This window comes from Pseudophryne corroboree, chromosome 1 (assembly GCF_028390025.1).
Source record: "Pseudophryne corroboree isolate aPseCor3 chromosome 1, aPseCor3.hap2, whole genome shotgun sequence".
Lineage (NCBI taxonomy): Eukaryota > Metazoa > Chordata > Amphibia > Anura > Myobatrachidae > Pseudophryne > Pseudophryne corroboree.
In genome coordinates, this window is record NC_086444.1 from 689,273,648 (window position 1) to 689,288,389 (window position 14,742).

The window sequence follows — 14,742 nt, forward strand, 5'->3', positions numbered from 1 at the left end:
GTACTGTAGTTAAGTGAAGTTTTTAACTGCCAATGCATCTAGATTGTAAAATAGTAATTTAGTCATGCATCAAATGATGTGTGCATGCAGTCTCGCAGGATTGATTGAATTGCACAGACTTTGAAATGTATAGCAAATATAATGGGAGTTATGCTAGGTACACACTATACAATTATCTGGCAGATAATCTGCCAGATCTAGCTGATTGGAATGAAAATTTGGTAATGGATGAGAGCAAATGGCAATCGACCATTTGCTCCCAAACACTGGAAAACTAACAAATTGGTTAAACACAAATTTAACCAACGGGGATGAACGACTGTTTTTGTCCATTTTGCAGTTTTTGGGAGCAAATGGCCGATTGCCATTTTCTCTCATCCATTACCAGATTTTCATTCCAACCAGCTAAATCTGGCAGATTATCTGCCAGAAAATTGTATAGTGTGTACTAGAGATGAGCGGGTTCGGTTCCTCGGAATCCGAACCCCCCCGAACTTCAGCCTTTTTACACGGGTCCGAGGCAGACTCGGATCTTCCCGCCTTGCTCGGTTAACCCGAGCGCGCCCGAACGTCATCATCCCGCTGTCGGATTCTCGCGAGGCTCGTATTCTATCGCGAGACTCGGATTCTATATAAGGAGCCGCGCGTCGCCGCAATTTTCACACGTGCATTGAGATTGATAGGGAGAGGACGTGGCTGGCGTCCTCTCCGTTTAGATAGAGAGTGAGACACTTGATTTACTAGTAATTTAATTTTAGTAATTTTGGGGAGCATTAGGACTGGAGTACTCAGAGAGTGCAGAGTTTTGCTGATAGTTATACTAGTGACCACCAGTTTTAAAAAAAAAACGATACACAGTCACATACCATATCTGTGCTCAGCCTCAGTGTGCTGCATGATTGATAATATCATCTATGTATATCTGAAAAAGTTAAACACTCGTGTGGTGTTTTTTTTTTTTATTCTATAAACGCATTCTGCTGACAGACAGTGTCCAGCAGGTCCGTCATTCATTATATTATAATATATACCTGCAGTAGTGATATATATATATTTTTTATATCATTATCATCCAGCCTATACTAGCAGACGCAGTACGGTAGTCCACGGCTGTAGCTACCTCTGAGTCGGCAGTGCTCGTCCATAATTGTATACCTACCTGTGGTGGGGTTTTTTTTTTCTATCTTCTTCATACTAGTAGTTTAGGAGTCTGCTGACAGTGTCCAGCAGGTCCGTCATTATATAATATATACCTGTCCTGCAGTAGTGATATATATATATTTTTTATATCATTATCATCCAGTCTATACTAGCAGACGCAGTACGGTAGTCCACGGCTGTAGCTACCTCTGAGTCGGCAGTGCTCGTCCATAATTGTATACCTACCTGTGGTGGGTTTTTTTTTTCTATCTTCTTCATACTAGTAGTTTAGGAGTCTGCTGACAGTGTCCAGCAGGTCCGTCATTATATAATATATACCTGTCCTGCAGTAGTGATATATATATATTTTTTATATCATTATCATCCAGTCTATACTAGCAGCAGACGCAGTACGGTAGTCCACGGCTGTAGCTACCTCTGTGTCGGCAGTCGCTCGTCCATAATTGTATACCTACCTGTGGTGGGTTTTTTTTTCTATCTTCTTCATACTAGTAGTTTAGGAGTCTGCTGACAGTGTCCAGCAGGTCCGTCATTATATAATATATACCTGTCCTGCAGTAGTGATATATATATATATATATATTTTATATCATTATCATCCAGTCTATACTAGCAGACGCAGTACGGTAGTCCACGGCTGTAGCTACCTCTGTGTCGGCAGTGCTCGTCCATAATTGTATACCTACCTGTGGTGGGTTTTTTTTTTCTATCTTCTTCATACTAGTAGTTTAGGAGTCTGCTGACAGTGTCCAGCAGGTCCGTCATTATATAATATATACCTGTCCTGCAGTAGTGATATATATATATATTTTATATCATTATCATCCAGTCTATACTAGCAGACGCAGTACAGTAGTCCACGGCTGTAGCTACCTCTGTGTCGGCAGTGCTCGTCCATAATTGTATACCTACCTGTGGTGGGGTTTTTTTTCTATCTTCTTCATACTAGTAGTTTAGGAGTCTACTGACAGTGTCCAGCAGGTCCGTCATTATATAATATATACCTGTCCTGCAGTAGTGATATATATATATATATATTTTTTACATCATTATCATCCAGTCTATACTAGCAGACGCAGTACGGTAGTCCACGGCTGTAGCTACCTCTGTGTCGGCAGTCACTCGTCATCCATAAGTATACTAGTATCCATCCATCTCCATTGTTTACCTGAGGTGCCTTTTAGTTGTGCCTATTAAAATATGGAGAACAAAAATCTTGAGGTTCCAAAAATAGGGAAAGATCAAGATCGACTTCCACCTCGTGCTGAAGCTGCTGCCACTAGTCATGGCCGAGACGATGAAATGCCATCAACGTCGTCTGCCAAGGCCGATGCCCAATGTCATAGTACAGAGCATGTAAAATCCAAAACACCAAATATCAGTAAAAAAAGGACTCAAAAATCTAAAATAAAATTGTCGGAGGAGAAGCGTAAACTTGCCAATATGCCATTTACCACACGGAGTGGCAAGGAACGGCTGAGGCCCTGGCCTATGTTCATGGCTAGTGGTTCAGCTTCACATGAGGATGGAAGCACTCAGCCTCTCGCTAGAAAAATGAAAAGACTTAAGCTGGCAAAAGCACAGCAAAGAACTGTGCGTTCTTCGAAATCACAAATCCACAAGGAGAGTCCAATTGTGTCGGTTGCGATGCCTGACCTTCCCAACACTGGACGTGAAGAGCATGCGCCTTCCACCATTTGCACGCCCCCTGCAAGTGCTGGAAGGAGCACCCGCAGTCCAGTTCCTGATAGTCAGATTGAAGATGTCAGTGTTGAAGTACACCAGGATGAGGAGGATATGGGTGTTGCTGGCGCTGGGGAGGAAATTGACCAGGAGGATTCTGATGGTGAGGTGGTTTGTTTAAGTCAGGCACCCGGGGAGACACCTGTTGTCCGTGGGAGGAATATGGCCATTGACATGCCTGGTGAAAATACCAAAAAAATCAGCTCTTCGGTGTGGAAGTATTTCAACAGAAATGCGGACAACATTTGTCAAGCCGTGTGTTGCCTTTGTCAAGCTATAATAAGTAGGGGTAAGGACGTTAACCGCCTCGGAACATCCTCCCTTATACGTCACCTGCAGCGCATTCATCATAAGTCAGTGACAAGTTCAAAAACTTTGGGCGACAGCGGAAGCAGTCCACTGACCAGTAAATCCCTTCCTCTTGTAACCAAGCTCACGCAAACCACCCCACCAACTCCCTCAGTGTCAATTTCCTCCTTCCCCAGGAATGCCAATAGTCCTGCAGGCCATGTCACTGGCAATTCTGACGAGTCCTCTCCTGCCTGGGATTCCTCCGATGCATCCTTGCGTGTAACGCCTACTGCTGCTGGCGCTGCTGTTGTTGCTGCTGGGAGTCGATGGTCATCCCAGAGGGGAAGTCGTAAGACCACTTTTACTACTTCCACCAAGCAATTGACTGTCCAACAGTCCTTTGCGAGGAAGATGAAATATCACAGCAGTCATCCTGCTGCAAAGCGGATAACTGAGGCCCTGGCATCCTGGGCGGTGAGAAACGTGGTTCCGGTAATCATCATTACTGCAGAGCCAACTATAGACTTGTTTGAGGTACTGTGTCCCCGGTACCAAATACCATCTAGGTTCCATTTCTCTAGGCAGGCGATACCGAAAATGTACACAGACCTCATAAAAAGACTCACCAGTGTCCTAAAAAATGCAGTTGTACCCAATGTCCACTTAACCACGGACATGTGGACAAGTGGAGCAGGGCAGACTCAGGACTATATGACTGTGACAGCCCACTGGGTAGAAGTATGGACTCCCGCCGCAAGAACAGCAGCGGCGGCACCAGTAGCAGCATCTCGCAAACGCCAACTCTTTCCTAGGCAGGCTACGCTTTGTATCACCGCTTTCCAGAATACGCACACAGCTAAAAACCTCTTACGGCAACTGAGGAAGATCATCGCAGAATGGCTTACCCCAATTGGACTCTCCTGTGGATTTGTGGCATCGGACAACGCCAGCAATATTGTGTGTGCATTAAATATGGGCAAATTCCAGCACGTCCCATGTTTTGCACATACCTTGAATTTGGTGGTGCAGAATTATTTAAAAAACGAGAGGGGCGTGCAAGAGATGCTGTCGGTGGCCAGAAGAATTGCGGCACACTTTCGGCGTACAGGCACCACGTACAGAAGACTGGAGCACCACCAAAAACACCTGAACCTGCCCTGCCATCATCTGAAGCAAGAAGTGGTAACGAGGTGGAATTCAACCCTCTATATGCTTCAGAGGTTGGAGGAGCAGCAAAAGGCCATTCAAGCCTATACAACTGAGCACGATATAGGAGGTGGAATGCACCTGTCTCAAGCGCAGTGGAGAATGATTTCAACGTTGTGCAAGGTTCTGCAACCTTTTGAACTTGCCACACGTGAAGTCAGTTCAGACACTGCCAGCCTGAGTCAGGTCATTCCCCTCATCAGGCTTTTGCAGAAGAAGCTGGAGACATTGAAGGAGGAGCTAACACAGAGCGATTCCGCTAGGCATGTGGGACTTGTGGATGGAGCCCTTAATTCGCTTAACAAGGATTCACGGGTGGTCAATCTGTTGAAATCAGAGCACTACATTTTGGCCACCGTGCTCGATCCTAGATTTAAAACCTACCTTGGATCTCTCTTTCCGGCAGACACAAGTCTGCAGGGGTTCAAAGAACTGCTGGTGAGAAAATTGTCAAGTCAAGCGGAACGCGACCTGTCAACATCTCCTCCTTCACATTCTCCCGCAACTGGGGGTGCGAGGAAAAGGCTCAGAATTCCGAGCCCACCCGCTGGCGGTGATGCAGGGCAGTCTGGAGCGACTGCTGATGCTGACATCTGGTCCGGACTGAAGGACCTGCCAACGATTATGGACATGTCGTCTACTGTCACTGCATATGATTCTCTCCCCATTGAAAGAATGGTGGAGGATTATATGAGTGACCGCATCCAAGTAGGCACGTCAGACAGTCCGTACTTATACTGGCAGGAAAAAGAGGCAATTTGGAGGCCCTTGCACAAACTGGCTTTATTCTACCTAAGTTGCCCTCCCACAAGTGTGTACTCCGAAAGAGTGTTTAGTGCCGCCGCTCACCTTGTCAGCAATCGGCGTACGAGGTTACATCCAGAAAATGTGGAGAAGATGATGTTCATTAAAATGAATTATAATCAATTCCTCCGTGGAGACATTCACCAGCAGCAATTGCCTCCACAAAGTACACAGGGAGCTGAGATGGTGGATTCCAGTGGGGACGAATTGATAATCTGTGAGGAGGGGGATGTACACGGTGATATATCGGAGGATGATGATGAGGTGGACATCTTGCCTCTGTAGAGCCAGTTTGTGCAAGGAGAGATTAATTGCTTCTTTTTTGGTGGGGGTCCAAACCAACCCGTCATTTCAGTCACAGTCGTGTGGCAGACCCTGTCACTGAAATGATGGGTTGGTTAAAGTGTGCATGTCCTGTTTATACAACATAAGGGTGGGTGGGAGGGCCCAAGGACAATTCCATCTTGCACCTCTTTTTTCTTTCATTTTTCTTTGCGTCATGTGCTGTTTGGGGAGTGTTTTTTGGAAGGGCCAGCCTGCGTGACACTGCAGTGCCACTCCTAGATGGGCCAGGTGTTTGTGTCGGCCACTAGGGTCGCTTAGCTTACTCACACAGCTACCTCATTGCGCCTCTTTTTTTCTTTGCGTCATGTGCTGTTTGGGGAGTATTTTTTGGAAGGGCCATCCTGCCTGACACTGCAGTGCCACTCCTAGATGGGCCAGGTGTTTGTGTCGGCCACTTGGGTCGCTGAGCTTAGTCATCCAGCGACCTCGGTGCAAATTTTAGGACTAAAAATAATATTGTGAGGTGTTCAGAATAGACTGAAAATGAGTGGAAATTATGGTTATTGAGGTTAATAATACTTTGGGATCAAAATGACCCCCAAATTCTATGATTTAAGCTGTTTTTTTAGGGTTTTTTGAAAAAAACACCCGAATCCAAAACACACCCGAATCCGACAAAAAAAATTTCGGTGAGGTTTTGCCAAAACGCGTTCGAACCCAAAACACGGCCGCGGAACCGAACCCAAAACCAAAACACAAAACCCGAAAAATTTCCGGTGCACATCTCTAGTGTGTACCTATGCTTACTGGGCGGTGGCTGTGAGGTGGCTATTTAGACTGCACAGAGATGATCCCTTTTACGTGTGCAATTGGAGTGTTGTGGGTGTGTCGCATAAGTGATTGCAATCTCAGACGCACAATCATGTACATTGGAGGCCATACTCTGACAGAAAATCTGCACCCAGTATAATGCTGGTGTAAGTTTTGATAGAGCAACTGATGGCTGTGTCTAAAGACGCACAAAGCTGTATTTACTCATCTAAAGATGCTGATAGTGAGCATCTCAGTCCTTGCCAGTGATGGCACAGACCACATATTGGAAGGGGGTGTTAGAACATATAAACATACATGTAATGTTGTATGTAATATATGTGCTTCCTGCCTTACCCAGGGTTCAGCAGCGCTGTGCGTTTCACTGAGCTGGCGTTGTAAGGGATACAGCTCACAGCTTGACTTTCCTCCATAAACTTGCCACAGAAGTCAGGAGATGGACTTATAGTGGATAGACAGGTTGAGTGCTGTCCCCCGTGCTTGATTCAGTAACATGGCTGTACACTAGCATACCTCCCAACATGACCCTCTCCAGGAGGGACAATATTCTCTGCTTCTGTACTTTCCTGTTAATTTATGATTGCCATCACCTGTGCTGAACAGATTAATTGATAAGAAAGGTATTTCAGCACAGGTGATGGAGATCACAAATTAAGAGGGAAGTCCTGGAGCAGAGCATTCTGTCCCTCCTGGAGAGGGTCATGTTGGGAGGTATGCACTAGGGAACCGCTTGTAGTGGTATTAGCATTTGGACGCAGACATGACTGCGGCAAAAGACACAAACGGGCGCTGCTGAATCCGACTCATAATCAGCCCCAGTATATCTACGGTGTGCAGTGACCTCAAGATAGTCGTAACTATTCTGAACTGTGTGTGTTTTATTTATATATATATATATATATATATATACAAAACAGATACTCTCCCTTTTGCGCTATTAAACAGAAAGTGAGAAAGGATTGGGTTAAGGCTGCCAAATTCCACTAAGTCCCTTGTTAGGAGGGACTAAAAAGATACAAATATGTGCCAGTAGAAGAATGGGCGCACTTGGGTTGTTTTTCCACCCAATATACAATGGGGAAAAACAGCAGTCTCCCTAAGATATTTACTCCTAATTTGTGAGCATAAAACCACATTTAACATGTTCCATGTAAAATGTATTACAACATAAAAGCAATGATACAAAACGGTATAGTATCTCTTCTTGCAGATAACACCATATAGTACAGAGGACCAGTTGAAATAACTTTGATAGATTCCTCCTTCTCCTTTGACAATTCGGAGATTTGATGTTTATGAACAAATAATCCGTCGCGTTTCGTCTTACTCTAAGACTTCATCAGGGGTATGTCTCTAGTGCTTGATAAATACTGTTAGTGCATCAATAAAATGGCAATTACGTATTCTGGATACTTGAAAAAACCACACACCGGTGGGGTACACAGGTGAAAGTTAGATTAAGCCTTATGGTTAAGTGCTTGAATAACAAGTTCAAACGCATAGGCCTGAACGCAAGTTCAAATAGGTATGTGACCTTATGATTCAGGGATTTGGATAACAAGTTCAAATACACAGGTCTACCACAATTTCATATGCGTGTGTAACCTTGCCAGCAGCTACAATAGCTTCAAGTCACAACCAGGTCACTGGTTGTGACTTGAAGCTATTGTAGCTGCTGGCAAGGTTACACACGCATATGAAATTGTGGTAGACCTGTGTATTTGAACTTGTTATCCAAATCCCTGAATCATAAGGTCACATACCTATTTGAACTTGCGTTCAGGCCTATGCGTTTGAACTTGTTATTCAAGCACTTAACCATAAGGCTTAATCTAACTTTCACCTGTGTACCCCACCGGTGTGTGGTTTTTTCAAGTATCCAGAATACGTAATGGCCATTTTATTGATGCACTAACAGTATTTATCAAGCACTAGAGACATACCCCTGATGAAGTCTTAGAGTAAGACGAAACGCGTCGGGTTATTTGTTCATAAACATCAAATCTCCGAATTGTCAAAGGAGAAGGAGGAATCTATCAAAGTTATTTCAACTGGTCCTCTGTACTATATGGTGTTATCTGCAAGAAGAGATACTATACCGTTTTGTATCATTGCTTTTATGTTGTAATAAATTTTACATGGAACATGTTAAATGTGGTTTTATGCTCACAAATTAGGAGTAAATATCTTAGGGAGACTGCTGTTTTTCCCCATTGAATATTGGGTGGAAAAACAACCCAAGTGCGCCCATTCTTCTACTGGCACATATATATATATATATATATATATATATATATATATATTTTTTTTTTTTTTTTTAAAGACATACTGTATACAGTACAGTAGGTTTATTTATATTTCAGATGTGTCAGGATATAGATGAATGCGGAAGTGGAAACAAAGTGTGTCCTGCCAACAGTGTCTGCACCAACACCAAGGTAACCCTCTTAATATTCTAATGTCATTCGCACATGGTAAATTAAGTTTAGTAAATTGCAGGAATGTTTAATATTTAAAACCTTCTGTGGTAAGAGCACATCTGCCTAACCTTTCGGTTCAGCATCCAGAATAATGTGCCAAGTACTTGACAAATTAATTTGATTTAAATTCATTATTTAGTATCTTTGAATTAATTTCATTAAAAGATAAATACTGAGAAACAGAAAGGATAAATGCTGAGGAAAAGTGGAGAGTCTCTTGTGTACAGAGGAAGGAAGAGGAGGAAATGGAAAAAAAGGGGAAATACAAAATGGGTAGAGAATAGCACATTTGGCAGTTTAAGTTGCACTCACTTCATGCTCTTACAATCAGGGCCCGAAGAAGCAGTAGGGTCCCAAGGCTACATCACTTAGTGCCTGGCGTGGAGGTGAGCCGTCTTGTCCAAATAGGGTAGTGAGCTGTCGGCGGCATGGGCCTGAGAGTGACAGTAGCTCTCACACACAGTGACTGTGCGGCACAAGTGTGCGCCCACTCTTCTGGGTTCAGCTCTGTTGCACGGGACATGGCAGCAGCTCCGCTGTCCAGGGTCCCAGTGCCCTCCACTGGCTTCTTTTGGTGGGTTGTGAGTGGCGCATGGTACCTGCTGTACGGTGTTCGGGTCTGGATACTGGGGAGTGCAGCGAGTACTGGGGAGTCATTGGGAATAGACAAACTGTGGTGTGTGTATATGAGGCTTGATCACTCCCCCCGGATTCAGCGGGAGGCTCCCGACTTTTCAATGAGCCTGCCGCTGCCCCGCAAACCTTGACAGCACTCACAGATTTTAACAATCCATTAATAAAAATCTGAACTACGCATGTGCAAGTCTGGAGAAGCCGGGGGATGGAACCTGCACGGGAGACTTCAGGGCCAGCCACCGTAGGGTTGTGTGTAACGAGGGCCACCCTCCTGTGTGCACACACTAGAGGCAGTCTGAAGCAGGGCTTTGCTTCCCTGTGACTGGCCCCTCCCACTAAACTTGGCATTGTAGCATGTATCCAGCAGCAGCTTCCTCTTCCTGCTCCTCGGCACTCACTAGATGGTAGATGCTAGAATCAAGTGGCCTAAGGGACCTTTTCCGTCTGGGGGAGGAGTCACAACACAAGTGGGAGGAGCTAGTTCCTCTACTATCCACGCCACCAACTATTACCTTTAGTAATCAGGTGGCGAGCGAAGCGGATCGTCGCTCGCCACCGAGCCCGAAGCGTGGCGAGCGAAGCGAGCCCGCAAGGGTACTTTTCGGGTACCCTGTTCGTCCGTAGCTCCTCCCCCTGGTGACGTATCTCCTCCCCTAGATACGTCAGAAGGTCCCTTCTCCCACTCCGATATAGAATCAACCCTCACTAGATGTGCCTGACTGCACAATGCTGCCTCTCCCACACTGTCCTGAGGTCGGCTCACTGTCAGGAAGGAGCAACATAGCCAGGTGGGTGCTGTGTGTAATGGTGTAATGTGGGGGAATGGAGGCTGTGTGTAATGTAATGTGCAGGGTGTAATATGGAGGTGGGGGGGGCAGAGCCGGATTAAGGAGGGGCACAGGTGCTCAGTACCCCAGGCCCCCAAGAGTCCTTCAGATGAATTGTACATACTGATCATCAGAACCGCAGACAGTTATACCCGTTCCTCCTCCGGAGTTTGCAGCCGCTGTCAATAACATCCCCCCCACCTGAGTTTACACCCACAGCAAATCCGCGGCTGATAGTGCCTCCATTCCTCATGCAGGAGCTTACTGCCATGGCTGTACGGCCCATACAGCCCGGGACTGTGGGATCGGAGCGGTGTCGCACGGCAGGACCACACCCACCCTGTGTTTGCATGCACGGAGCAGTGTGAGTGGAGAAGCTGCGAAGCAGACTGGTTACATGCCCGCTGGCCCGGAGGAGGGTGCAGGATGACAGGGGGCACCCTGCTCACCTCGGCTGCAGCTCTTTCTCCTACTCAGCTCCTGAGCTGTGGCAGCAACTGCTGCTAAGAGAAGGATTCTCAGGAGCCGACACAGGAGACTGGAGAGTGAGGGAGACTATGGGTGACTCTTGAGACTGAGCAGTAAGAAAGACACTAATGTTACCCCAGTAACCATGCCACCCTCTGCTCAGGACAACAAGACTGTTCAGGGTACCCATCCTGCTAGGAGGAGAGGAGCTGTGTAGAATGTAATGTGCTGGGTATAATATGGAGGGGTTCTGTGTAGAATGTAATGTGCTGGGTATAATATGGGGGGGTGCTATGTAGAATGTAATGTGCTGGGTTTAATATGGCGGGCTGCTGTGTAGAATGTAATGTGCTGGGTACAATATGGGGGGGGGGTGCTGTGTAGAATGTAATGTGCTGGGTATAATATGGAGGGGTTCTGTATAGAATGTAATGTGCTGGGTATAATATGGGGGGGTGCTGTGTAGAATGTAATGTGCTGGGTTTAATATGGCGGGCTGCTGTGTAGAATGTAATGTGCTGGGTACAATATGGGGGGGTTCTGTGTAGAATGTAATGTGCAGGGTATAATATGGGGGGTGCTGTGTAGAATGTAATGTGCTGGGTATAATATGGGGGGGTTCTGTGTAGAATGTAATGTGCTGGGTATAATATGGGGGGCTGCTGTGTAGAATGTAATGTACTGGGTACAATATTGGGGCGGGTGTAGAATGTAATGTGCTGGGTATAATATGGGGGGCTTCTGTGTAGAATGTAATGTGCTGGGTATGATATGGGAGAGGGTGGCTGTTTATAATGTAATGTGCTGGGTATAATATGGGGGGGTGCTGTGTAGAATGTAATGTGATGGGTATAATATGGGGGGTGCTGTGTAGAATGTAATGTGCTGGGTATAATATGGAGGGGTTCTGTATAGAATGTAATGTGCTGGGTATAATATGGGGGGGTGCTGTGTAGAATGTAATGTGCTGGGTTTAATATGGCGGGCTGCTGTGTAGAATGTAATGTGCTGGGTACAATATGGGGGGGTGCTGTGTAGAATGTAATGTGCAGGGTATAATATGGGGGGTGCTGTGTAGAATGTAATGTGCTGGGTATAATATGGGGGGGTTCTGTGTAGAATGTAATGTGCTGGGTATAATATGGGGGGCTGCTGTGTAGAATGTAATGTACTGGGTACAATATTGGGGCGGGTGTAGAATGTAATGTGCTGGGTATAATATGGGGGGCTTCTGTGTAGAATGTAATGTGCTGGGTATGATATGGGAGAGGGTGGCTGTTTATAATGTAATGTGCTGGGTATAATATGGGGGGGTGCTGTGTAGAATGTAATGTGATGGGTATAATATGGGGGGTGCTGTGTAGAATGTAATGTGATGGGTATAATATGGGGGGCTGCTGTGTAGAATGTAATGTACTGGGTACAATATTGGGGGGGGTGTAGAATGTAATGTGCTGGGTATAATATGGGGGAAGGTGCTATGTAGAATGTAATGTGCTGGGTATAATATGGGGGAAGGTGCTGTGTAGAATGTAATGTGCTGGGTATAATATGGGGGGTGCTGTGTAGAATGTAATGTGCTGGGTATAATATGGGGGGCTGCAGTGTAGAATGTAATGTGCTGGGTACAATATGAGGGGGTGCTGTGTAGAATGTAATGTGCTGGGTATAATATGGGGGGCTGCTGTGTAGAATGTAATGTGCTGGGTATAATATGGGGGGGGGGGTGCTGTGTAGAATGTAATGTGCTGGGTATAATAAGGGGGGAGGTGCTGGGTATAATATGGGGGGGTGCTGTGTAGAATGTAATGTGCTGGGTATAATATGGGGGGGTGCTGTGTAGAATGTAATGTGCTGCGTATAATAAGGGGGGAGGTGCTGTGTAGAATGTAATGTGCTGGGTATAATATGGGGGGTGCTGTGTAGAATGTAATGTGCTGGGTATAATATGGGGGGCTGCTGTGTAGAATGTAATGTGCTGAGTATGATATGGGAGAGGGGGCTGTTTATAATGTAATGTGCTGGGTGTAATATGGGGGGTGCTGTGTAGAATGTAATGTGCTGGGTATAATATGGGGGGGTTCTGTGTAGAATGTAATGTGCTGGGTATAATATGGGGGGCTTCTGTGTAGAATGTAATGTGCTGGGTATGATATGAGGGGTGCTGTGTACACTAATGTGCTGGGTATAATATGGGGGGGGTGCTGTGTAGAATGTAATGTGCTGGGTATAATATGGGGGGCTGCTGTGTAGAATGTAATGTACTGGGTACAATATTGGGGGGGGTGTAGAATGTAATGTGCTGGGTATAATATGGGGGAGGTGCTGTGTAGAATGTAATGTGCTGGGTATAATATGGGGGAAGGTGCTGTGTAGAATGTAATGTGCTGGGTATAATATGGAGGGTGCTGTGTAGAATGTAATGTGCTGGGTATAATATGGGGGGCTGCAGTGTAGAATGTAATGTGCTGCATATAATAAGGGGGGAGGTGCTGTGTAGAATGTAATGTGCTGGGTATAATATGGGGGGTGCTGTGTAGAATGTAATGTGCTGGGTATAATATGGGGGGGGTGCTGTGTAGAATGTAATGTGCTGCGTATAATAAGGGGGGAGGTGCTGGGTATAATATGGGGGGGTGCTGTGTAGAATGTAATGTGCTGGGTACAATATGGGGGGGTGCTGTGTAGAATGTAATGTGCTGCGTATAATAAGGGGGGAGGTGCTGTGTAGAATGTAATGTGCTGGGTATAATATGGGGGGTGCTGTGTAGAATGTAATGTGCTGGGTATAATATGGGGGGCTGCTGTGTAGAATGTAATGTGCTGAGTATGATATGGGAGAGGGGGCTGTTTATAATGTAATGTGCTGGGTGTAATATGGGGGGTGCTGTGTAGAATGTAATGTGCTTGGTACAATATGGGGGGTGCTGTGTAGAATATAATGTGCTGGGTATAATATGGGGGGAGGTGCTGTGTAGAATGTAATGTGCTGGGTACAATATGGAAGGTGCTGTGTAGAATGTAATGTGCTGGGTATAATATGGGGGGGTGCTGTGTAGAATGTAATGTGCTGGGTATAATATGGGGGGCTGCTTTGTAGAATGTAATGTGTTGGGTACAATATGGGGAGGGGGGTGTAGAATGTAATGTGCTGGGAGGAGGTGTTGTGTAGAATGTAATGTGCTGGGTATAATGTGGGGGGGTGCTGTGTAGAATGTAATGTGCTGGGTATAATATGGGGGGCTGCTGTGTAGAATGTAATGTGCTGGGTACAATATGGGGGGGGGGGGTGCTGTGTAGAATGTAATGTGCTGCATATAATAAGGGGGGAGGTGCTGTGTAGAATGTAATGTGCTGGGTATAATAATAAGAATTTACTCACCGGTAATTCTATTTCTCGTAGTCCGTAGTGGATGCTGGGAACTCCGTAAGGACCATGGGAATAGACGGGCTCCGCAGGAGACTGGGCACTCTAAAAAAAAAGATTAGGTACTATCTGGTGTGCACTGGCTCCTCCCTCTATGCCCCTCCTCCAGACCTCAGTTAGGGAAACTGTGCCCGGAAGAGCTGACATTACAAGGAAAGGAAATTTTGAATCCAGGGTAAGACTCATACCAGCCACACCAATCACACCGTATAACTTGTGATAACCTTACCCAGTTAACAGTATGAACAACAACTGAGCCTCACTAAACGGATGGCTCATAACAATAACCCTTAGTTAAGCAATAACTATATACACGTATTGCAGAGAGTCCGCACTTGGGAAGGGCGCCCAGCATCCACTACGGACTACGAGAAATAGAATTACCGGTGAGTAAATTCTTATTTTCTCTGACGTCCTAGTGGATGCTGGGAACTCCGTAAGGACCATGGGGATTATACCAAAGCTCCCAAACGGGTGGGAGAGTGCGGATGACTCTGCAGCACCGAATGAGCAAACACAAGGTCCTCCTCAGCCAGGGTATCAAACTTGTAGAACTTTGCAAAGGTGTTTGAACCCGACCAAG

At 45.8% G+C, this 14,742-nt stretch overlaps 1 protein-coding gene across 3 annotated transcripts in view; it reads left to right on the plus strand.

Annotated features, from left to right (window-relative positions):
• The window catches only part of COMP (cartilage oligomeric matrix protein), a 284,919-nt gene that overhangs the window by 104,226 nt on the left and 165,951 nt on the right, over positions 1-14,742 (plus strand). For all 3 annotated transcript variants that reach the window (XM_063914764.1, XM_063914765.1, XM_063914766.1), the window contains one exon: positions 8,685-8,759. In XM_063914764.1, the coding sequence (XP_063770834.1) occupies positions 8,685-8,759 (75 nt within the window). The remainder of the gene's footprint in view (positions 1-8,684; positions 8,760-14,742) is intronic.